Raw genomic sequence first — 26,748 nt, 5'->3', positions numbered from 1 at the left:
TAAGTTCTCTTTCATTTCTACTTTTATATTATTTATTTCTACATAATAAAAAATGTTTTTACTTTAAAAACTGAAATAAATTCCTATTATATTTTGCTTAAAAAAAAGAGATTATATATATATATATATATATATATATATATATATATATCTTACTATTTCAGTTTTAAGTTTCATCCCTTCTTTTCCGGATCATTGGACACATTGACTCCGTCAAGAAATTGAATCCATACATTTCTAATGATATGAACTGGTTTAGTATATACGATAAAAGAATAAAATTTTATTTTTTATTTTATTAGGGTAAATTTTATTTAATAAAATAAAATGTTATCAAACTCTTATCGTAATTTTTAATCCTATTTTATTCATCAAATAAGTCTTCAAACTCAACAAAATACAGAGATTAATTAAGTACGGGAATAAGGAATATGGGAACTAAATTAAAACTTTGCCAATTTAAAATTGTCAAAAGTATATTTACGTAGACCAAAAATTTATTGTATCACAAAAAAGTATTTATTTATTTATGTGTTTTGGTAAATTTTCATTCTTTAAAATATTCTTTTTTTTTAATAGATAAAAACTATTAAACATAAAAGATACTATGAGTTATTTAATTGAAAATGTCCTGATTTTTTCAGTTTTTAATACGCTTTATTTTATATTCACTACGATAAAAACAGTTTTTTCTTCTTTCGTGTATAATAATTTGATATCTTACATAAGACGTAGGATAGTGTAAAGCAAATTAAAGATTTGAACAACGTTACTGAATTCAAAACATACACGTGAAGAAATTGCAGGATCAACCCTTTCTTCATCTAAACATGATTTGCAACAACACAAAACACCACGGCTTGAAGAAAAAAATCTTCCATCTCTCAAGCTATAAATAGAGCATTGAAGCTACACACAATGCACCAAAAATCCTATTCGCGCTTCCAAGCTAGAACCCAAGAGTTCCACTAGTTCACACTTTTCCAAAATCAATATGGCCAACCTAGTGAAATCAATTCTTCATCTTGGTGGCAATGACCCCAACCCGTTAACCATGTCCGATGAGCACATTTTGGAGGAGATTTATTCAACTCATGTCCAAAGTGACACTAAGTTTGATGCGGGCTCACTTTTCACCCTTGCTGAAAACATCCTTAAGCATTCAACCCATATTGTTGACAATGTTGTGCAAGTATATACACCTCCACAATTAATCATCCTTTTACACACTAAAGATTTTTGGGATTTTGCTAACTTTGGTATTCTAATTCTCCTTTGAGTTTCTAAACACTGATGGCTTGTTACAGGGAAACCAGGGAAGCCCCGAGCATATGGATGACAAGATTCCTCAAGCTAGCTTCAACTCACCGTTGTGTACTTTGAAGCAAATTTCTTCTGAGGTCATTACTTAATATTTGATTTTTATAAGCTAAACTAAATACATATATGTATTTAAATGATCTTTTTTGGTATCAAATATAGGGATAAGTTTGGTAGGATCTGCTTCAAAGGAAAGGTTAAATTATAAGGATGGATTTTAAATAAAATTATATAAAATGATTGACTTATAAGTTACATTTTGAACACTTTGGTAAATTAAAAGGACTGGCTTACGAAAACAAGTTACCATTTCTTATAGAGAACAACAAACTGTTTTTTTTTCTTCGTCTTTTTATGTTTGTCATTTTTTTTTTCATTCTTTCTCTCGTAGAAATTACTTCAAATTATTTCCCAAATAAATTACTCAAAAGAAAAATTGTTTAGCGAATACTATTCATTTTGTCTACTGTAGATCGATAAGCTTGAAGACCTAGTGAACCGAAGAAAACGGTAGATATGGATTTAACGACTTCAATGATTTTTGGTATCATTGTAATTAAAAATCAGGCAGTCACATAAAGATCTGGTGCCAAATTACGCTATAACTAGCAGTTTCGAAAGAAATTTCAAAACGGAAATGCATCAAATAAGATAATTAAACACAAATTTATTTTATTTGTAAAATTTATAACTACCTAAATGACAGAGTTCTTATATGTCGCATTCATTATATGCATAATTAATGTAAACTATATTTAGCCCAGAAGATGAACAAATGCCAGTTCGATACAAAAATTCTTGGTATGTATTAACATTGAAATGAAACTCAAAGACATGCATCGATATATGCATATATATCAACATTAATTAAAACAATTGTATGGCCGTGATAAACGCAAGGAGCTTACTTGTATGATAATGGCAGATGGCATGCAAGCCTCCAGGTGAGGAAATTGCTCACAAGACCACATTAGCCATCTTGGACAAGTTGTCAAGCTATTCGTGGGAAGCAAAAGCGGTGCTTACTCTTGCAGCCTTTGCTATTGAATATGGCGAGTTTTGGTTCCTTTCTCTGCATCAGCCAACAGACCCACTTGCCAAATCATTAGCTACAATCAAGCGTGTTCCTGTGCTCACTAAGCCCGCAGCCATACGGAAACACCGCAATGCCATTTTGGAACTCAACAATCTCATCAAGGCTACTTTGCAAGTGATTGAGGTCATTTTTGAGTTGGAAAAGCTTACTTCTTACAGCACAAAGGAAGTGCCAGCTTTGGTTCCAGCCTTAGAACAAGTCCCAGTAGATGTCTACTGGGCTATCATCACCGTTGTGGCAATTGTCACTCAGATTGATTGCCTCACTACTGATTCGTAAGTTCAGACTACTAGTGAAATTAACCTTGTGTATGTTCATTAAATTCATAAATAATTGTTTTATGATTTCAGGGAGAAGAGGCAGGAGTTATCCCAATTTGGTCAAAAGATTAACATCATACTCAGCAAATTAAGGAAGCAGATGCAACTGTGCAATCACCAAATCGGTAATTAGTTGAAGTTATTATTATTTTAGTTCTATTTTATTTGTAATTAATTTCTTAACCCCCTTGAAATAGCGTTGGAATGAAAAAGTCGATGATTGCATGCATGATGCTAAGAAAGTTATTTAAATTCACAGAGGAAGCAGAATATGACAAGAAAATCAAGAAACTCTTTCAAACCCCCACAGAGATTATGGAGGTGTTTAAGGTGTTGATTTTTGGGAAAGAGACTCCACAGGCACCCATCTATGATGGTGCCACTAAATCATTGGTTAGTAACATTTCTTTCTTAATATATTAATTACAACAATATTTTGTTGTGTGCGCGCGTGAGTGTTTATGTTTTTGTCTTTTAACTTGGTTTCGTCGGAGTGATTCAACGGAAACTTTTATTTCATTTTTTATATGTATTAATTAATATTAATTTCAATTATTGTATTTAAAATATATTTTGATTAAAATAAATACCCAAAATACATAAATAAATAATTGAATTACACTAGAAAAAATTATCAAAATAAATCATATACTGATTTTGCATTACGTTGTTCAAGTTGAAAATTCTAGAATTTTTGCCAATAGTAAGTTTAGGTGTGTCGATAAAATAACCATTTGGCTTGAATTAAAAATGTTTCGAAACAGGTAAACATTGAAGTGCTGAAAAAGAAGAATGTGTTCTTGTTCATTTCAACCCTGGATGTCACCCTAGAAGAAATCTCTATTATGAAGCCTATCTACGATAGAACAAAATCAGAAAACCAATACAAGATTGTGTGGGTTCCCATTGTGGAGGAATGGAATGATCAACTACGAAGGAAATTTGAATATCTGAAGTCTAAAATGTCCTGGTACGTGTTGCAATACTTTTCAACTATAAAAGGCTTCAGGTTCATAAAGGAGGAATGGCAATTCAAGAAGAAGCCTATGTTTGTGGTGATGAACCCTCAAGGAAAGATTCTGCATCCGAATGCATTCCACATGATTCAAGTTTGGGGATTGGATGCCTTCCCTTTCACTCAAACCATTGAAACAAAACTGACCCAAGAAGCAAGTTGGATTGAGTCACTCGTGATTAACATAAATCCACAATTAACCACATGGGTAAGTATAACTTTCTTAGTCATGAATCTTATTATGCAAATGATTATATTACAACATTTTTATAAGCACATCACTAGTTGAAATTAGTTGGCAACAAGTTTAAATTGAGAAAGTAAAGAAATTTAAGAAACCGTGTCTAATTATTTTATGTTTCCTTTGAAATAGATCAAGGAGCAAAAGTATATCTTCTTTTATGGAGGTAAGGATAAGGAATGGATTCAACAATTCAATAAATATGCGGGTGCATTAGCAAATGATGCCAATCTTAAGGAGGCAAAGGTTTCAATTGAGCTATTTTGTGTGGAGTTTGAACACCCGAATGTTGTCACCCGCTTTTGGAGAGGGATAGAAAGTTTGTTTGTGACAAAGATGCACATGACAACCAACACTGTAACAAAAGAGGTGCAAAAAATGCTTTCCTACAAGAATGAGAGTGGATGGGCACTTCTTGCCAAGGGCTCTACAGTGGTGCTCACTGGCCATGGAACCACCATTTTGAAGACAGTGGCAGAGTTTGAGAAATGGAAGGAAATAGCAATCAAACAAGGCTTCGAGATATCCTTTAGAGAACAACATGATAAAGTTGTTCGCACTACTCATCGTTGCTCCCACCTCGAAATTCCTAATGTTGCTGGAAAAATTCCCGACACAATTGAGTGTCCAGACTGTCACCGCACAATGGAAGTGTTTATCAGTTACAAGTGTTGCCACAAAGAGAATACTACTAATGCCGAGCATTAATATATCAGTTTCTTTACCATATAACTAGAGTCTACAGTACGATCTCCTTTCTCTTGTATTTTCTTAAGTCTAGTTTGCATTATCGTTGTGGGTTCACTGTCTTTTCTTAAGTCTACTAATTCGCACAATTGAGCATTAAATAAGTCTAGTTTTTTTTTTTATGAGATCACTGTCTGTTCTATGTTTCGTTGTGGGTTGGGGCCAAATTAGTAATTTGCATTATCGTTGATCAGAGTCTGGTCTCGAATTAATGCAGCTACAATAAGGCCATTTGTCAACTTTGTGTTCTATTATATGAATGAATAATGAGTGCAGTATTCACGTTTGAGATTTTCAACTACTATTCAAGCTTCAAAGATTTTCATAATTTCTCTCGTCTTTGAATACCAACTTCTATTGCATTTTATACGAGTGGCAAACCCTCCAAACTTTCACAACATCAAGCCACTCCGAATTTTTGATAAAATATAAATAAGAAAAGCAGTGTAATTTTAATGCAAAATAATAGTAATAAATTCTCTCTCTCTCTCTCTCTCTATATATATATATATAAATACATTTTAACTAATGCAAACAACATTATAATATCATTCTATATCTGTGTTTTTTTGGAGCATCCACCTATAAAACATGTGTAAAAGACAAAGACAACACATAGCAGCGTGCATGCGTTCCTATCCAATTGACTTTAAAGGAAGAGAACATTTTGCTGGTGACTTTTCCATGATCCATGTAATTTTGCCATCTGTCTCAACGTGAAGAAAGAGAAAGTTCAAGCCTCTAGCCTTTTCCAATTTCCAGTGCCCACGCCTCACTGCCATTGCTTCTGCGAATTACCAATGTGCGTGAAGGGCAGAATCATTTTGAAGAGCGAGACAAGGAGCGTAACAGGTTTCCATGATCCTCCCCCAAACAGTGCCCAAAAGCTCTGCCATGCCCGCAAATGTTGCAGCATAAGGTACCCAAACATTTAATGTTGCAGCAAGTGGTCCCCTAACATTTGACGTGACCAAATGAAGTAGTTCCACGCATGATTTAACCTTATCCGTTTGTTACGGTGGAAGGTGTATGGTATGTCATTATCGTGCGCTCTCTTTCTCAGACTTTTAAAAATAAATTTTTAATTTAATTATCCTTTTAGTTTACCTACTTTCACGTGTGTTTAATTTTTCTAATATTAATGGCTAATATTTAATCTTTTTAATTTATTAAATATTTAAATTAAATTTTGTATCTTCAAATTTTATTTAATAGTTAATAAAAATATAATGAAAGTAACATTCTATTAATTGATTTATATATTAATAAAAAATTATAAATATAATAAAAGTCTTAATTTTGAGGTGTATTTATTTTAAAATTTTAAAAAATTAAAGAGATCAAATGCGTTGAAGATCTAAAGTACAATTAAATCCAAATCTAAAATTTTTACAATGTCTAAACTTGGATTTGTCATTTAATAGGTACACTTCAATGCATACTTGTCCTATTATCGTTGTTAATTAATGCATGTAAGCCAATTAGAAAAATCACTTTCTAAAAAGAAGTTTGAGAAAGACATATCAATTAATATAAAAAATTAAATTGTTATTATTTATTTATAGTACTGGTGAATATAAAATAATAATTAGTAGTGACAAATTTTTTCTTGTTAAAAATTTAAAGTATCTTTTTTATAATAATGATAAAATATAAATTTTCAAATTGGTGTTAATTACAAACAAAAATTCATTCATGACCTTTGATATTATTCACTTCAATTTTTTACTAATTTTATATTACAAAATTCACTAAAAAAATAATTTTTGTCATTAATGATTAAATAATTCTTCACAAATATTATATATACATATATTACCAATTCTAAATAGTGATTTTAAAAAGAGAAGCTCTGAAGAAAACCTTTTGTAAGTTTTTCTTGCTTTGAATAAAAATCACTTCTTTCTCTAGCTGGCTATGTTTGGATTAGAGTCTTTTCAGTTTTTTTTTTCCTTTTTGCATCATCCTTTCATAATTTATATTAGTCCTTCAGCGGACTACACCTTACAAAGATTTTTTCTCATAAATTCTCTTCCTATGTATGTATATGTGTGTTTAATAAAATAAAAATATATATTATATGAATAATTTTAAATTAAAAAACTTATAAGAGTAAATATCATAATCATCAATAATAAATATTCTTTTGTATTAAATAAAATTTAAAAATATAAATTTAAAATAATTTAAAATACATATAATATGGAAAAAATAATACTTGTTATAATAAAAAAATATTTTTTAACATTCATGTCTATGAATATTAAAAAAAAAAAAAACACTCTAGTTAAAAATTTAATACAGACAACTTTATGATTTTGTTTTCTTTTCAATCATGTTGTACATGTATTTTTTTCACATTAAATATTTTATTTTGTTTCAATTTAATCAATTTATAATTTATTCAATTATTTTTTATCTTTTTAACTTAATCTTTTCATTATAATTAATCAATCAATTGGCATGAAATTGTTTTAAATGTTACCTTAAGTGAAATCGTGTAAAAGATATCTACGATATACACTGGAAAAGATCAAAATTTAAAATTTAAAATACTATTATCATATATAATTATTTTTTTAAAATACAAAGAATTATATTTGTTGGCTAAATTATCTCCAACAAATGAGTTTCCATAATTTTCATTATTCTAATTATGTATTCATATTACAATATCATATTTAAAATTAACTTGATTTTTTTTAACAAATCTATGCTTCTAAAATTTAAATTCAAAATATTTAGAGCTTGTTTGATTTAATTTTGACTTTCAATTTATAAAAATTATATTTTAAAATAATTTTAAAAAACAATTTTTAGAAAAAAATAAAATAATTTTTTTTGATAAGTTAGTTTTTAAAATTGTTTTTAGTTAAATTTTTGTTAGTTATAAAAAGAAAAACAGAAAAATAAAACAAAAATACCTAAAAAGTAATTTTTTTTTTAGTTTTAAAAAATAAAAATAAAAAAATATTTTAAAAACTTATTTTAACAAACAACTTTTTCTGTTTTTTATTTTTAAAAAGAAAAAACTATTCAAGAAGAGAAAATAAACAAATTCTTAAATCTATTGTTTAACATTTTATGATTAAACCCTTATTTTGGTATATGAAATAGTAAGTGGTAGACATTTTAGTCCCTAAAATTTTAAAAAAGTCATGTTAGTCCCTGACTTCTATCTTCAACCAACATTTAAGTCCTTAGACTTAGACACTGTTAATAGACAATAACAGAATGTTGACATGTCACGTGAAGTGACACGTGTGATTTGATTACGTAGCAAAATGACGTCGTATGTGGTATGATATATACTTTTATTTTATTTTAGTCCTTGAGGTTATCACCTTCATGACATTTTAGTCGTTGAAATTGTCACCGATGAACATTTAGTCCTTTTTTCTTAAAATCTTTCAACTATCTATCCTTGTTCTTCTTCTTCTTCTTCTTCATTCTCCTGGATACTATCTGGCTACCATTTACGTTCTTTGTTAGCAGTAGAGACATTGCTTTAGACACTGTTTGGACAAATTTCAACTTCACTATTTACATATAGGCTTTGGGTATACATAAAAAAAATGGTAAAATATTTCCTTCAATGGTTACTTCAAAGGGTGGAAAGTGCTCTTGAATTTGACTATTTCAAATTGCATTTTTGTTTGCCTCAAATGATGGTGGTATGAAATTATGATTTTACTTTATGGGTTGTTGTTCGTTGTGCAAGTGTACCCGTCGAGAAGTAATAAAGGATTCTAAAATAAGTTCTCAAAATATCGTCCTACAAAGATTGATTTGCAATTATTAAGAATTTTTTAATTCAATTGTTTGAGCCTAAAAGATGTAAAATTTAATAAGAACCATAATTTAATTATAAATAAAAGCAAATAAAACAATACAGGTCTTGGTTGAACTTACAAGAGAAGAACCTAGGGCATATAGATTTTCTCATTCAATCCTTTATTTTATTTTTCTATTTAACTCTAAAATTGATTTCCTTGTAATTACTAATTATTCATACAAATACTATTAATACCCAATGATTATGCAATAGTAATATCCTTTTCTCTAAAAAAAGCATAAAACACCTATAAACTTGTTAATTTAATAACAATTGGAAGAGAAAGATTAGTTTAGTCTACCTAATCCTTTGCCTCATTTTACCCTATAGATCCATTAACTAATTGAAGTATGATTATCTAACGATAAAATTAATTAGAATTATAGTTATGCGCAATAAGATAAAAGCTAATCACAAACGGAAACCAAATATAAATTCAAACTTCAAAATCTCATAAATTCATGCCCATAGCCCTAGCTATGGATTTAGTTACTCATGTTAAAAGAAAGAACTAAAACAATCATAAACAAAGCTATAATAAAAAGAAATAGCAAATTAGAGTGTGACATGAGTTTTCGGTCTTCAAGTACGATCGCTTGAAGCTTCAAGTTCCATCAAGAGTATGCCCAAGATCCTGTACAAGAGAAACGAGATGAGAAACGTATCAGAGAGTAAAAGACAAGCTGTAAATGGTGTCTCTAACAAGATGTCTGAGGTATCTCTTTTATAGGATTTGAAAACCCTAAAAGTTCTTCATTAATTGAGCTTGAAGTACTCTTGTGCTTGATGATAGGGTCTGGACCTGCTGACTCATGCAAAACTCTATTTTGCAACCAATTTGGGCCCAAAACACGTCTTAAACCTAGTTGTGGTCTTTTTATACTAAACTGAATAATATACAAATATATCAGTGTAAAACCAAATAAAATAAAGGTCAAACATCAATATATAAGCAGTAAAAGAGGGTCTAATTACAGACTTATCAACTCTCTCATACTTATCTTTTTGCTTGTCCTCAAGCAAAGTGCTGGTTAAGAGAATAACAAAATAACTTGAAACACAATACCACAACAAGGAACCAAAGATAAATGAGATAAAAAAAAGTAACAAAAGTAATATCATTGAGCATAAGTAATCAAAAGAATTTGCAGTTAGAATCTTATATTAACATACTTTTCACTCAAACATCAAAGTAAGGTACTCTACTTCCCTCTCTCACTAAGAGACAAAAAGAGATATCACTCAGTTCCTTCAAAGAAAGTGTACTACTATAAGCTTGAATATAAATTAACTTTTCACTAAATAAAATAAATACATGTAAAAATCATGAGGTCTTTGTCAGATTGTAATAAAGAGAGCAACAAAAATGATATCACTGAGTATAAGCAATCAAAAGGATTTCCAATTAGAATCTTATATGTCCATACTTTTCACTCAAATATCAAACTAAGGAACTCTACTTTCCTCTCTCACTAAGGGATAAAATGAAATATCACTCAGTTCTCCTAAAGAAAAGTGTACTACCATTCCACTAAATAAATTAAATGCAAGTAAAAATTATGAGGTCCTTTTCAAATTATAATGTGACCAAGGAGTTATAATAATTGAGGTAAGATAAATGAAAGAAAGGAGATATACAAAGGGTTAATAAATTATAACAATTATAAACATCCCCTAAGTTTACAAATGAAGCTCTTGGAGTAATTTTTATATTTTTGTATGTAATCAGTATCTTTGCTCCTCTCTCCTTTCAATCATATATAACCCTTTTTCTTTCTTTTCTTTTCTTCTTTTTTTTTTCTATTTTTTATTTTCTTTTTCATACTTTCTTTCTTTCTTTTTGCACATGAGAGATATAAAGGAGAATTTAACAAACAATTCAACAACTTAATTGCTCTATTCATAAACTCAAGGTCATTAAAATATTTTATAAATTTAATGCAAGGGACCAAGAAAATCAATAAAGCTCAAAGTGGACAACTAGTTGTATCTCAAACATGCTGAAGGCCAAGAATAAAAATCCTATTATACTTCAATCATATTCAAAACATGCAATTAAAAAGAGAAGTCTTAAGTCAGTTCTAAGTCAAGTTCTAGAGCATAAATCCTAAAGAGATAATCACACAAAACAATGAGGAAGGGGTACAATTAATTAGATTAAGATAAAAATCCTCTTTAAGGCTCAAAACTCACATCTGTGATTTAAAGTTTGATGTAGAGCATAAAAGTAAAGAACCTAGCTAATTATTAATTTTCAAATGAAAGTATAATGCCAATAATAATCCCTCAACATACTCTTCTATCTGGAAAAATTAGGTTCTATGAGGGAAAAAGTTTTAAATTATCATAAAAAAAATAGCATAGACACTTTAATCAATAACATGCAATAACAATTATATAATTAGGAACTACTAAAAATTAGGTTCCATGCGGGAAAAAGTTTTAAATTATAATAAAAAAATAGCATAGACACTTTACTCAATAACATGCAATAACAATCATATAATTAGGAACTACTCTTTCATACTTAAAGCGAAACATTGTCCTCAATGTTTGAAAGCAATCAAATTAAAAGCATGCAAAGAGAGCAATTGAATAAAAAGAAAAGATGTTCCCTGATAATTCTGGGCGCGATGGCTTCAGGTGAGGGAGCACAGCCATACTAAAATCTTGAGCACATCCATGCTTATGATGTAAAGTTTTCTCTCATAACTGCGACTGAATGCACGACCATGTATGGGATGAACACGGGCGTGCTTTTAGATCATAGCTCAAAAGTGTGTGCGGGAACATTCAACTCAATTCTTTCAATCCTTCAATATGCTTATTCTTTATTCTAAAAATAAAATAACAATAGCAAAAATAAAATAAACAAAAAGAAATAAAATTTAAATAAAATAAAAGACACAGGTTGCCTCTTGGGAGTGCATGTTTAACGTCACGAGCTTGACGTTCCTATTAAATCAAGGTGGGAAGAATGCATGAGTCTTAGAGGTGACTCCCTTGATATGTAATTGTCTCCCCAGTAGCTTTGCCTCCCCAACACCTATTACATCAGAAAAATTATTCATAAAATAGGGATTAGAATAAAGAGAAGAAAATTTAAGCTTCGAATTAGAAGGCTTATTAATGGATGGTGTAAGTTTTTGTCTTTTCTTCTTCTTATATTGCTTCCTCCTTGGCCTTCTTCTTGTGGTTTCATGTTTCACATAAATTGGAGGAGGAGAAACAACATCCACAGTGCTCACAAAGTGACAGGACTCTTAGCTAGAAGGGTACTTGAAAGAATTGAAAACTTGAAATACAACTTCTTCATCATCTAGCCTCAGTGAGCTTCCCTTCTTGTACGTCTATGATAGCCCTAGTAGTGGTCAAGAACGGTCTCCTTAGTATGATGGGGACATCATCATCTTCCTCCATGTCAAGTACCACAAAGTCAGCAGGAAATATAAACTTTCCAACTTTTACCAGTATATTCTCCATTATGCCTTTGGGGTATGTGATCGACCTATTTGCCAGCTGAAGTGACATGGAGGTCGGCTTAGGTTTATGCATTCCAAGCTTCCTGAAAACAGAATAAGGCACAAGATTAATACTTGCTCCTAAATCACATAAAGCCTTATCAATATGAGTTTTTCCAATTGTACAAGGAATAGTAAAACTCCCTAGGTCCTTAAGCTTAGGTGGAAGCTTTCTAAGGACTATAGCTAAGCACTCCTGGGTGAGCTTCACAGTTTCATGTGCTTTCAGCTTTCTTTTATTGGTCAAAATCTCCTTTAAAAATTTAGCATATTTGGACATTTTGGAGATAACATCAATGAAAGGCATATTGATGTGCACTTTGCCCAATAAGTCTAAGAACTTGTGGAACTCTTCATCATAAGGAGGGTGACCTTGCAGTCGCTGTGGGAAAGGTATCTTAGGCTCATAGGGCCTTCGTTGAACAAGAAGCCCTTCCTTCTTTTCTTTTTTAGGCTTCTCGCTTGAAGCACGGTCTTGCTCATAATGATGCACGACCGTGCTTTGATCACTGTCATGGGCGTGCTTGTATAAGCACGGTTGTGCTTCTATTGTAGCAGGAGCTTGCTCATCAGTAAGTACGGGCGTGCATGTAGAATCAGCATGAGCTTGCTTCTCAACAAGCATGGGCGTGCATGTGCCTTTGTTCTGTGATTCTTGTAATTTCTTTCCACTTCTAAGGGTGATGGCATTGCATTGCTCCCTTGGATTAGGTTCAAGCTGAGATGGCAATGTTCTCATCACTCTTTAACTCAGAAGGTTCGTAATTTGCTCCAATTGTGCACTCATCTTAGAAAAGTTGACTTGTATTTCAGATTTGACCTCTGTGAACCTCCTATCAGTTCTCTTAATATGTTGATCCAACTTGGATTCAAGCTTTGTCATCCTCTTATTAGAGTAATGCACATATTGCATCATTTGCTCTTGAAAGTTAGATTGAGATCTAGGGGGTTCTTTTCCTTTTGGTCTTGCTCCTTGATTTTGCATATGGGGAAGGCAATAAAGAATTGAATTTTGACTTCCAAAGCTATTCTCCCAAGAGTTAGGAAGATTATTCCTCCACCCTGAACTATGATTGCCCATAAAGTTTGTCTCATTTTGCTTAAATTCTGGGCTTACAGGAGCTCTTATAGGTTGGTCTTGAGCCTTCATTAAAGATTCTAGTTTCTTTGCAAGGGCTGTCATTTGGTTCATTAGTGAGCTGCTGCTCTCTGCTTGGTAGACCAGAGCGGTCTCTTTCCTCTTGATATCGTAAGAGTTAGCGGTATGCCACTGAAAGTTAGAAGATGCCATCTAATCTATTAGTTTGTATACATCATTTGGATCTTTTCTTATGAGAGACCCTCCTGCTGCGACATCAATCGTAGCCCTGGTAGTGATTGATAGGCCACTGTAAAAGATTTACACCTGTCTCCACGTCAAAAAATCATGATGAGGACATCTCCTCAAAAGCTCTCCAAATCGCTCCTATGCTTCGAATAAGGATTCTGCTTCATATTGTTAGAAGCAACATATCTCCGTTATAAGCTTAAAGGACCTTGATGGAGGAAAGTACTTTCCCAAAAATTGTTGAGTGAGATCTTCCCAAGTTCTGATGGAATTGGCTGGGAGTGAGGAAAATCATGCATTCACCCTTTTCGATACTAAGAAGGGGAAAAGTCGAAGTCGAATAGCATCGTTAGAGATTCCATTGTACTTGATGGTATCTGTCAATCGAAGAAACTTTGTCAGATGAAGATTGGGGTCTTCGTTAGGCATGCCTCCAAACTGTATCGAGTTCTGGACCATGGTTATGAGTGCTGGTTTCAATTCAAAATTGTTGGCCTCCACATTAAGGGCTGCGATGCTTCCAAGAGTGCCTCTAGCAATAGGTGTCATGTAATCTTGAATTGATCTCCTTCCCTCTGCTATTCTTTGCTCTCTCACTTCGTTTCTTTGTCTACACACTGTTCTCTCAATCTCCGAATTAAATGAACAAGCTGTAGAGCACTTAAAACGAGTGAGCATACATTAAAAGAAATTGTAAAATAAAAAAATTAAAATAAAATAAATACAAAAATTATAAAAAAATTTAACAATAAACAAAACAAAATTAAATTAAAATAAAATAAAACATAAATTGCTTAAATCAATTAAATTTGAGATTTTCTTAATATTGAAAAAGCAATCTCCGGCAACGGCGCCAAAAACTTATTTGGAGGGCAAGTATACCCATCGAGAAGTAATAAAGGGTTCTTAAATTAAGTTCCCGAAATATCGTCCCACAAAGATTGATTTTTGGAGCAATCAGACAACTTTATACAGACAACTTTATAATTTTGTTTTCTTTTTAATCATGTTGTACATGTATTTTTTTTACATTAAATATTTTATTTTGTTTAAATTCAATCAATTTATAATTTATTCAAATTTTTTTTTATCTTTTCAACATAATCTTTTTATTATAATTAATCATATAAATCAATTGACATTAGATTGTTCTAAACGCTACCTTAAGTGAAATTGTGTAAAAGATATCTATGATATATATTAGAAAAATTCATTTTTTAAAATTCAAAATACTATTATCATATATAATTATTTTTTTTAAAATACAAAGAATTATATTTGTTGACTAAATTATCTCTGATAACTGTATAGGTTTGTTTTAGTTTTATTTTTAAATTCAAATGAGTTCCCATAATTTTTATTATTCTAATTATATATTCATATTATTATATCATATATAAAATTAACTTGGTTTTTCTAACTAATCTATGCTTCTAAAATTTAAATTCAAAATATTTAGAGCTTGTTTGATTTAATTTTGACTTTCAATTTATAAAAATTACATTTTAAAATAATTTTATGAAAAAAATTTTAGAAAAAAAAATTGATAAGTTAGTTTTTAAAACTGTTTTTAGTTAAATTTTTGTTAGTTGTAGAAAGAGAAATAGAAAAAAAAAACCTAAATAGTAATTCCTTTTTTAGTTTTAAAAATTGAAAATAAAAAATTATTTTTAAAATTATATTAACAAACAAATTTTTATATTTTATATTTTTAAAAAGAAAAACTCTATTCAAGAAAAGAAAACAAACAAGTTCTTAATATCTATGATTTAACATTTTATAATTAAATCCTCATTTTGACATCTGAAATAGTAAACATTAGACATTTTAATTTCTAAAATTTTAAAAATGTCAAGTTAGTCCTTGACTTCAATCTTTGGCCGACATTTAAGTCCCTAGACCCAGACGTAATAGAATGCTAACATGTCACGTTAAGTGATGCGTACAATTGATTACATGGCAAAAATGATATAGTATATGGTATAATATATGTTTTTATTTCATTGTAGTCTTTGAGATTATCACCTGTATGATATTTTAGTCGTTGTGATTTTCACTGACGGATATTTAGTCATTTTTTCTTAAATTTTTCAATTATTCATCCTTCTTTTTTTATTCTTCATTCTTCTGGATACTATCTGGCTACCATTTACGTTTTTTGTTAGTAGTATAGACATTGCTTTAGACACTATTTGGACAAATTTCAACTTGAATATAGGCTTCGAGTATACATAAAAAACATGGTAAAATATTTCCCTCAATGGTTGCTTCAAGGGGTGAAAAGTGCTCTTGAATTTGATTATTTCAAGTTGCATTTTTGTTTGCCTCATAGTGGTGGTATGAAATTATGGTTTTACTTTACAGACTATTGATTAATCTCCATTCAAATGTTGCTTCCGTGAACGTTTTAATTCAAACTACCGCATTGATATACATTTTCTTGTCTTCTTTAAGCTTTGATGTTAACAATGTTGCCCATCTTTGTGAGCTTGGATATTGTCCTCAAACATAATGAGTCGAGGTTGAAGAAGCAATGCTAATGATAGCCATAAGAATGTAGAGAACATATGGGTTGATGTAAAGGTTAAGGTCAAAGAAAAGAGAAAGGTTTTAAGGAGTACCAATGGAACCATGTGAAGCTTTGAAGAAAATATTAGACACTTGAGAGAATGGCTAAAAGTAAGAAAGAGATAAGAAGAAAGAGACTGAGAATTATTATGGCGAGAATGGTAGTTTTTAGGAGAATGAAGAAGAAAGAGATGGATAGTTGAAAGGTTTTAAGAAAAAGGAATTAAAATGCTTATCAGTGACAATATTAGGGACTAAAATACCTATCGATGATAATTTTAAAGGCTAAAATAAAATAAAAATAAAAATTATAACACATATAATGTCATTTTTACTATGTAATCAATCACATGTATCACCTAACGTGACATGTCAACATTCTGTTACTATTTATTAGTGGTGTTTGGATCTAGAAATTTAAATGCTTGATAGAAATGGAAGTCAGGAACTAATGTGACATTTTTAAAATTTTAGAACTAAAATGTCTAACACTTACTATTTTAGAAAACAAAATGAGAGTTTAGTCTCCATTTAGCATAAGACACTAGAGAACGCAGTTCAACCCCCCTTTATCTCCTCACTTGCTAGCATGGATGTGCCTAAACATCGTGCTACTCAAACGACATCGTTGAGGGATGCCTCCAAGTCCTCCAAGATGGAAGAGACTAGTAGTTGGGATGTCTTTTAATAGACCAAGATTAAGCCAATTTTTTCTTTTGTCTCACATGTAGATCTTGTTTTCTTGCTCGAGGCAGAGCAAGTTATAGCTAAAGGACATGGTGTTGTTCTTGTTAATACATGTGAATACCTAAATTTTGTTTAAAAAATCTTAAGTGTTATTTTTAAAAAATTTCTAAATTTATTTTTTATATAGAAAGAGAATAAGAACAAAATATTTTAAGAAAAATAAAGTTTACCTTAACAAAATGGAAAAATTCATATTTAACTTCAAAATTGAAAAATGAAATATAATTAAACCATAAAGCAATGCTTGCTTTATAAATAAAAGATAAAAAAAACCCTAAAAGCAAAAATCATACCAACATAAAAAGGAAAAAGAGATGGAGAGAAGAGGGCATCAAAAGGAGGCTAGAAAGATTTGAGACTAGACATTTTTTACATTGGTAATGTAATTAATTTTCTTAGATGCTGGATGACTTTAATTTTTATTTAACATTGTATTAAATTAATCTCTGAAACAAATTTATAAATCTATATAGAAAGTCGTGAGATTGTGCTAGACGCTACATATAAATTTTCTTTCTTATATTATAGTTAAACTCTTATACTACACACATGCAAAATTTCTTGTATTTTATATTTTTTAATATAGATATATTTTAAATTTATGCAACAATTTTATAATAGTAATGTATAAATTATTCTATCATTCAAATGTTACAAATTGTAAAAGTATCAATTTAGTTACACTATCTAATACCTGCATAAGTGACTTATTCTACATTTTATTTAAAAAAATTTAGATATTGTCTATTTTAAAAATCAAAGTACTTTTTTAATTTCTAATAACGATATATAGAAAACCTTATCATTTGTACGTTATAAAATTGTAAAGGTATCATTTTAGCTACATTATCTAATACCCTGTCATTATAAAAAAAATCTCTCATTTATGATTGTTAATTTTTATGATTAACCATAGTTTTAACCACCTTTAAATTTTATTTCAGCAGTTATGAAATTAACGTTAAAATTAGCAACACAAAACTAAATTTGTGACGGTTTTGAACCGCCACTAAATTTTTAAATTTGCAGCGATTATTTAATGTAAGTTTTGAACCACCGCTAAAAGTTAAAATTTAAATTTCAGACCACACAGCAAGAAATAATGCTTTATTTTAACGTTTAGCTTCTATACTTTTCTTCCGTTCTTATCTTCTACTCATTTCTTTCTTTTGCTATTTAGGTTCACATTCCATTTATTTTTTTAATATCACAACATATATATATTACATAAAAAGCTTATAAGCTGTTAATTTAATAACGATTGAAAGAGAAGAACTAAGCTTTATCCACCTAATCTTTTGTCTCATTTTAAATTATAGAATCATTAATTATACGTGATACGATTGCCTACAATATTATTAATTATTATATGTTTAAGAGTTGTTAATTTCAAACATATAAATATAACACAATAGGATAAAAATCAATCAGGAATCATGAAATTATCATTAATTATAAAGATCTTATAAAGTCATGCAAATGATTCTCCATATCTCTAGCTATAAATTTAGTTAAACATAATATAATTGAAAACCAAAATAATAATAAATCAATTCATAGTTATTTGAAAATGTTGGGATTAATGAAAATAGTACATCTTGAAAATCTCACATTGTTCAAGGTATGTTGGAAGAAGTCCTACATTGCTTGGGATGAACAAGGAAGTGGGTGAAAAATGTTATATAATGGATCTGAGTCCATGGTATCAAGGCGCTCTAGTCAGAAACACTTTAAGCTTATATTTGACTTTTTTTTATATTCTTGTATTAGAGTGTTGTGAGGTTTAGTTTAGTTACTTACTTTGGAGAGTGTGGGTATAATTGGGACAAGGGAGAATAGTTTATGCGTTATAAAATTTTCACATAGTATAATTTTCTGGTTGATCGTGGTTGAACGTGTAATTAGAGTAGTGTAAGTAGTGTTAGAAGGGTAATTCTCAAGGAGTAAAGGTATTTTTTTTCTTTTTCTAATAAAAAAGTAAATACGAACTAAAGTAGTCTCCAACAAAAAAGAGATGACGAGAGCTCTTAATTTCAAAACACGATCTCAAAGCTTTAGTAGTCATTAGCGATTGACCAAAACTAAAATTAAAGGTGTCTTAAAAAGATGTAAAAGGGTTGGGAGAGATGTGAAAGAGATAAGATGTAAACGAGATGCCTAAGTTGTTGTCCTTGAGGTTCCTTAAAAATAGAGTTAAAGTCTCTAAGAGATGATGATTCTTGCTTCCAAGAGATATACTATGACATATCAAGAGAGATATGATTTTGTTAATCTGCAAGTCCTTTAAAAATTTCTAAATTTGAATTTCTTGAGAGCAAGCACAACCATGCTACCTATTATACATGTCATGCCCGTACATGGTCCATGAAGTACTCTCATGCTTTCTCATAAGTAAGGTCGTGTTGGCTTAGCAGGGCCTATTTTCCATCCAATTTAATTCAAAATGTCCTTCTTGTGTTATACTATACAATTAATATAAATAAGTGTAAAAATTTGATAAAATAACAATCATACTTATAAAAATAGATTATAAAAACATGTTAAAATATAGACTATTGATAATTTAAATTCTTTTATAGACATGAGTGTTCAATATAAAAAATTGTAAAATTTTATTTGAATTCATTTGAGAAAAATTTATTTACATCCGAAGAACAATGAAGATTTATTTTTGATTTGGAGCTGTTAACCTTCTGTTTTTATACTCCGTCATCAAATTTTCTTTCTTCTTTCCTCAATTTTGGTGCTTTCCTGTTTTTTTAGTTTTTTATGTTTTTTTTCTTTTATTATTTCCTTCTTTCTGTTCCCCTGTTTCTAATTCTTGTTTTTCTTATTTTCAATCTATTTTCAGTTTCTATTTTTTTCTTTTTTTAAATTTTATAATCTTCATATTTCTATTACCTTTTTCTTATATTATTATTATTATTATTATTATTTAATTTCTTGATTTTAGCTTAAAAAGTTACCATTTTTTTTAAAAAAAAACATACCATTTGAATTCAACTTTCCTTTCCTTTTTCTGTTGGATTACGCAAAAAAAATTAACTTGCCAGAGTTATTGATAAATTTTTAATTTTACAAATTTTTATTTTGTTTTTGTAGTCATTTTTTGTTTTGATGATTAAATTAACTTTGTAATTATAATTTTCTTATATAAATAAATAAAGAGACAAAAATAAAAAATAAAATAAAGGGAGGATAAAATTAGTATTTACACTTGTAATCAGCCAATATTCAATACTTTCAAAATTATATTGCTTTATTAAAAAAATATCTAATTCTAAGTTTATTTAAAACACTTAATGACATTAACTTCATAGATATATATTATAAATATAAATTTAAGCAGATTTTTAAAAAAATGATTGTGAGAAGTTAACACATTATATTATGGTGGTAAAAATTATTTTTGAGAAAAAATAGTTATTTAACTTATATTTATCAAATAATAATGTTTGTAGTTAAACCACCATTATCTTTTAAACTAACTAGAAGATATTTTTTTTAATAAAAGTTTTATACACTGTGATGATAAATAAAATTTAGGGTCACTAGGCAGTACTTGGTTATATTTATCTAAATTTTTGTTTAATTATAACCAATTATATGCAACATTTTTAAAAATATTGAACAAGCAATAATCTAAGATTAAAATACATGATAAAATGGAAAAGCATTGACCATATCACTGTTGAAGTAGTCTTTAAAAGAAGTTTTTTAAAACTTATAATCAGTCAAAATTTAATATTTTCAAAATTATATTAATTTATTAAAAAATTATCTAATCCTAAGTTTATTCTTTTTAAAGTTTTTTTAATCAAGACAAAGCAAAGATCGAAAAAATAAATCCAAGGTTTTGTACTTAATTTTTGTTAATTTTTAGATACACTGTATTATGTATTTTATTAATTATACTTTTGATTTATTTAAATTTTAATAATTCAAAATATTTATATAATATATAAATAACTAAATTATTTAATTTATTTATAAATTAACTTTAATATATATTTTTATCGGGGAAACTTATTAGTTGTTGAATTATATTTGAAGAATCACTATATACTCTTTGCTTCTTATGACCAGTATTTAAAAGGATTCAGATCTCCTCATCTAATTTTTTTTTTCTTAAGAAAAAATTTTTGCTCAACAAATTGGCTAAGCGATTTAAAAAAAAATAAATCGTGTTTCTGGTCTCTATGAATCTTTCACTCCCAGATACAGTCCTACTCCAACATGACAAACAACAAACCTTTCCCACTTCATATTTGATTTTTGTCTCAAACTCAAACTAAGCTTTTGCTTTTCAAGTTAGTTATGGTGTAATTGGAAGTGGGTATACTTCTTCGTCGTTGTCTTCTGTCTTAACCCAGTTTTTGAGTTCATTTTCTCGGTGGTAGCTCTTTGCTTGGTCGCAGTTCATAGTGAAATTTATTTTAGGACTCCAATATCTCTGTCTTTAAGCTGAACCGTGTAGCTAGTTATGCCCGAAACTTTTGCTTTATGGACTTCGGGAGATGAACTGAATTATTTATGTATGACTGGTGCCTGGAGAATACTCACATGGAGCTGTCTTCCTTGTTCTTTATTATACAACAAATAAGATGAGCAGTAAGAGACAGAACCAGAAACACCATTTTTTTCAAGGGAGAAGGGAAATTTCCGACATTGCAAGCCCTCCGTATAGTGGAACTAACCTTCCACAGCAGATTAACATGGCTAGACGACGGGTATGATTTATAGCAAGGTATTTTAGAACAATTAACTATTCTTTTGTTTTTACATTCATGTTTTTCTCAACCTTTAAATAATATATATATTCACTGCTTAAATTCAAATTAAACACATTGAAAAAAATGGTTCAAGTAAATTATCAGATATTCATATCATGTGACATTGCCAAATTGCATATACTTATTAATCAATCTGGGAATCTGAATTAGATTAACCTTCTACGTCCATGCCTCTTCCTTCTACATTAAAACTTTAAAAGTGTCATATTCATTTGTTTAAAAATGTAACCAATCTTTGGCCATTGATATCTTTTTGTCAAATGAGTCTATCCGTGAAACCTTTTCATCAGTTCCAGTGTCCGTATATTTTTGTAACTGACGAAATTTATAATATATACACTTTATATGTGGTGAACTTTTTTTTCTTTTTTTTTCACATTTGTAAAACTTTTCAAAAGCATTTTAAAGTTTAATATTTATAAAAGAGCAAAGTTTGAAAAGAAAGTTAACAACAATGGGATTGAAAAGAAAGTTTAAAATTAATCTTTATAATTTTTTTTGTCAGTTATAATCTTAAAAAAGTATATATATATATATATATATATATATATATATAAATTATCTTATATTAGTATAAGTATAAAAAAAATTATACTTAACTAAAACTTTTTATTTAACTTATGAGTTACAATTTATTAAAAAAATATACGTTAAAATTTACATAAAGCTTGTCAGTTATTCTCAATAAAATACTAATCTCAAATACTCATTAAGCTACTGCATTTAGACGGGAAAGACGTTCATCAGAGAATATTAATGAATATGGAACTTGAAATTAATCGTTTTGTTAATTTTCCCTATCCTTTACTTAGAGAAAAATTTATAAAAAAAATGAAATGATCCGTTTCCATTAGCCGTTAACGGAAAGTCACGTCTCGCGACCCTTCAAAATAATAATTCAGCTGGAATAGAGTTTTTTCAAAGGTTTTTTTTATCCATCTAAATTTTAAGATTAGGTTGTGTCTTTTAAAATGTTTATTATAACATTCATGGCACCGTCATAAATATGATTAGATCGCCGTACAAGCTTAACTTAACTCAGATTCCTGTTAACATAAATTTAATATAATAATCATATATTTATTATCATGAATATTAAATAATCTTTTCATTTAAAATTAAAAAATATATTCTCCTTTTTTTTTTCTCTCCAAAAACCTTTTAAACGATTCTTAAAATTATTAATAATGCCAATTCACATGTCACAGTCTCGGGTTTTGTGTCTCGTGAGTCAGACTGGTAATATTATATGTTGATGAGCGTTTACTTTGTGCGTTTAGGAAGTAGGACTTAGTGACTTACGTTAGGTGTTACACTTTGCTTATAAATTTTTTCTTCATTAAAATGAAAGTAATATAAATTATTTTTATATTGAAATTAATTTGTAAAAATATTTTAAAAATAAAATCTTATTTAAAAAATTATACATAAAATGATTTAAACTTACAAAAAAATTAGATACACTTAAAATTTTAACGGGGAGCGTTTACCAATTTAAAAATTTGTCAACGGCGTGTAAGTACCTAATTTTTGTTTTACTAAAAGAAAAACAATGTAGGATCGATCCGGCACGAATCTTAACGTGAAGTCAACACATCACAGACAGGGTCATGCAAGCCCTAAAGGCTATAAATAAGGCATTGAAGCTACCACATAATGCACCAAAAATCTTCTTCCCCTTCATTTACCATCATAAACGAAAGAGTTATGGCCAACCTTGTGGAATCAGTTCTTAGTCTTGATGACAGTCACCATAACCCATTAACAATGTCCGATGAGCACATTTTGGAAGAGATTTATTCAACCCACGTCCACAGTGACACCAACCTTGATGTCACCGCCCTTTTCATCCTTGCGGAAAACATCATTAAGCATTCAACACATATTGTTGACAATGCTGTGCAAGTATATATATTCCTCTGGACTTCACTCTTTTTTATGGCTAATTTTATACATTTGATTTGGAATTTTGCCAACTTGATGTTCGTTGATTTCTTTAGCTCTGTAAATGTCGGTGGCTTGTGATAAACAAATTAATAAATATTGGTGACTTACAGGGAAATCAAGGAAGCCTGGAGCATATGTATGACAAGATTCCCCAAGCTAACTTCACCTCACCATTGGGTACTTTGAAGGAAATATCTTCTGAGGTCATAGTTATTTTATTTCATTTATAGAAGTTAAATGAATGCACATATGAATTTATATTTTAATTAATTTTAGGAGTAAGTTAACTTTGGCATTTAGATCTCCTTAAAGCAAAGGTTTAAATTTTATCGATGAGTTTTGCATAAAAGTAATATAAATTATTCAACTTTAGCTTATGTCGGAGTTCTTTAATTATAAGAAATGTAATCAAAAGGAGCTTGATTGTATGATGATGGCAGATGTCATGCAAGCCTCCAGGTGAGGAAGTTGCTCACAAGACCACACTAGCAATCCTGAACAAGCTATCAAGCTATTCCTGGGAAGCAAAAGCAGTGCTCACTCTTGCAGCTTTTGCTCTTGAATATGGGGAGTTCTGGTTCCTCTCTCTGCATCAGCCAACAGACCCACTTGCCAAATCATTAGCCATTATCAAGCGTGTTCCTGTGCTCACCAAGCTCTCAGCACTGGGAAAACACCGCAATGCCATTTTGGAGCTCAACAATCTCATCAAGGCCACTTGTCAATTAATTGAAGTAATCTTTGAGTTGGAAAAGTTTACCTCCTATGACATGGAGGATGTGCCAGATTTAGTACCTGCCTTAGAACAAATCCCAATTGATGTCTACTGGGCTATCATCACCATTGTAGCAATTGTTACTCAGATTGATTGCCTCACAACTGATTCGTATGTTCAGGCTATTAATGAAACTTGTTCATAATTTGCAATATAATATGTTCATTAAATGTCTAAATAGTCACTTGCAATATATTGTTCTATAATTTCAGGGAGCAAAGACAGGAATTATCTCAATTTGGTCAAAAGATTAACATCATACTAAGCAAATTGAGGAAACAAATGTCACTATGCAACCAGCAAATCGGTAATTAGCCATATAGAGAGCTTTTGTCTTCTTTAGTTTTCTATTTTGTCAACCTCAAATGTGAGTATTTTCTTCTCCTATTGAAATAGCATTGGAATGTAAAAGTCATTAATTTTATGAATGGAGCTAAGAAAATCATTTAATTTCTCAGAGGAAGCAGAATACTTCAAGAGACTCAGGAAATTCCTTCAAACCCCTACTGTATTTATGGAGGTGTTTAAGATGCTGATTTTTGGTAGAGACACTCCTAAAACACCGATTTATAACGGCGCTACTAAAAAACAGGTTAGTATAATCTTTTCTAATATATTACATAAATAATTTGTTGTGTATTTTTGTGAGGGCGTACCTGTGTGAAAGAGTATTTTCTTGCTTCTAATTTATATTTTTTCGGGTGTGCTTCAAAGGAAACATGTTTCTTGTTTTTAAAACATAATTTAATCAATAGAAATCTGAAAAATAAACAGGTGAAATTACACTAGCGAATGAAACAAATATGAATCATAATGCTAATTTTGTAGAATGTAGTTCAACTTGAAAATTCTATTTTTTTTCCTAATAGAAAGTTTTGGATACCCTTGTTGGCAAAAAGATTAACGAGCTTATATTAGACATGTTTTGTGCACAGGTTAGTATTGAAGTGCTGAAAAACAAGAATGTGTTTCTGTTCATTTCAACCCTAGATGTCACCCTAGAAGAAATTTCTGTTTTGAAACCTGTTTATGATAAAACGAAATCAGAAAACCAATATACAATTATGTGGGTTCCTGTTGTGGAAGAATGGAATGATCAATTACGGAAGAAATTTGAATCTTTGAAGTCTAAGATGCCTTGGTACATATTGCAACATTTTGCACCCATAAAATGCTTGAGATTCATAAAGAAGGAATGGCAATTCAAGAAAAAGCCTATCCTCGTGTCAATGAATCCCCAAGGAAAGATTCTACATTCGAATGCATTCCCCATGATTCAAGTTTGGGGAATGGATGCCTTCCCTTTCACTCAATCCATTGAAGCAACACTGACCCAAGAAGCAAGTTGGATTGAGTCACTCGTTGCAAACATTAACCCACAAATAACCACATGGGTGAGTATAATTTTTCACATGCAAATGACTATTACATGTTCATATAGTTGAAAAATTGGTTGGCGACATGTTCAAATTGCGACTAATCCATTTAATGTTTCCTTTGTAAAAGATGAAGGAGCAAAAGCATATCTTCTTTTATGGAGGAAAGGATAAGGAATGGATTCAACAATTCAATAAATATGCGGGTGCCTTTGCAAATGATGTCACTCTTAAGGAGGCAAAGATTTCGATTGAGTTGTGTTGCTTGGAGTTGGAACAACAAAGTGTTATTAGCCGCTTTTGGAGGGGTATAGAGAATTTGTTTGTTACCAAGATGAACATGAAGACTAACTCTGTAACCAAAGAGCTGCAAAAGATGCTTTCTTATGAGAATGAGAATGGATGGGCACTTCTTAGCAAGGGCTATACTGTGGTGATCACTGGTCATGGAACCACCATTTTGAAGGTGGTGGCAGAATTTGACAAATGGAAAGAGCAAGTGATCAATAAGGGCTTTGAGATATCCTTTATAGAACATCATGACAAGGTAACCTCACATTCATCGTTGCTCTCTCCTACAAATTCCTAACGCTGCAGGAAAAATTCCAGACATAATTGGGTGCCCAGAGTGTCACCGCACTATGGAGGTCTTTGTCAGCTACAAGTGTTGCCACACAGAGAATAGTCAGAATACTAAAATGGTGGCCATTAATTTTATGCCTCCATAGAATTTGTTGCATGTTGTGTCTGTCTACTTGCTTTCTGAATTCCAGTGAGATCTTTGTCTCTTCTATGTACCAATTATGTGACGTAGCCAAATGAGTGATCGATATCGTTGATCCGAGTAAGATCACGTATGCTGTTATAAAAGGCTCTTTGTTAACTTTGTATTGTTGTTTTGTATGAAAAAAGAATGAAAGTGATGTAATGTGTCCTCAAGATTTCTTGTTCACGTTTGAGATTTTCTACCTGTCTTCAACCTTCTATTACTACCGAAATAATAATTACTTGATTTCAAATTCCTCCCCTCCCTCCTAAAAAATTGATTCCTTAATTTGTTGATTTTGTCGTCAGTTTAATTGAGCTGCAACAATTTATAAATTTTGTGATTTTTATTAGA

General features: G+C 30.0%; 1 protein-coding gene, 1 non-coding gene and 1 pseudogene across 2 annotated transcripts; all 3 read left to right on the top strand.

Moving 5' to 3' along the window:
* Positions 1-928: 928 nt before the first annotated feature.
* LOC113873015 (protein SIEVE ELEMENT OCCLUSION B-like) lies at positions 929-5,026 on the top strand. Its single transcript, XM_027510957.1, has 7 exons — positions 929-1,192; positions 1,308-1,400; positions 2,246-2,691; positions 2,767-2,861; positions 2,996-3,129; positions 3,501-3,959; positions 4,125-5,026. The coding sequence occupies exons 1-7, from the start codon at positions 995-997 to the stop codon at positions 4,698-4,700; spliced, it is 2,001 nt and encodes a 666-aa protein (XP_027366758.1). The 5' UTR covers positions 929-994; the 3' UTR covers positions 4,701-5,026.
* Positions 5,027-13,516: 8,490 nt separating this feature from the next.
* On the top strand, positions 13,517-13,623 carry LOC113873974. Its single transcript, XR_003506038.1, has one exon. It is a non-coding gene; the product is annotated as a small nucleolar RNA R71 (small nucleolar RNA).
* A 9,614-nt stretch (positions 13,624-23,237) lies between these two features.
* LOC113871704 lies at positions 23,238-26,356 on the top strand (annotated as a pseudogene).
* Positions 26,357-26,748: the final 392 nt, after the last annotated feature.

Source organism: Abrus precatorius, unplaced genomic scaffold (genome assembly GCF_003935025.1).
Source record: "Abrus precatorius isolate BTA unplaced genomic scaffold, Abrus_2018 Scaffold7, whole genome shotgun sequence".
Classification (NCBI taxonomy): Eukaryota; Viridiplantae; Streptophyta; class Magnoliopsida; order Fabales; family Fabaceae; genus Abrus; species Abrus precatorius.
Note: the sequence above shows the minus strand (reverse complement) of the source record. Positions and strands in the feature narration are given on the sequence as shown.

Coding starts and splice junctions, on each gene's coding strand:
- LOC113873015 (XM_027510957.1), top strand. CDS start 995: ATGGCCAACCTAGTGAAATCAATTCTTCATCTTGGTGGCAATGACCCC. Junction 2,862..2,995: donor ACTGTGCAATCACCAAATCG/GTAATTAGTTGA, acceptor TTAAATTCACAG/AGGAAGCAGAATATGACAAG. Junction 3,960..4,124: donor ATCCACAATTAACCACATGG/GTAAGTATAACT, acceptor CCTTTGAAATAG/ATCAAGGAGCAAAAGTATAT.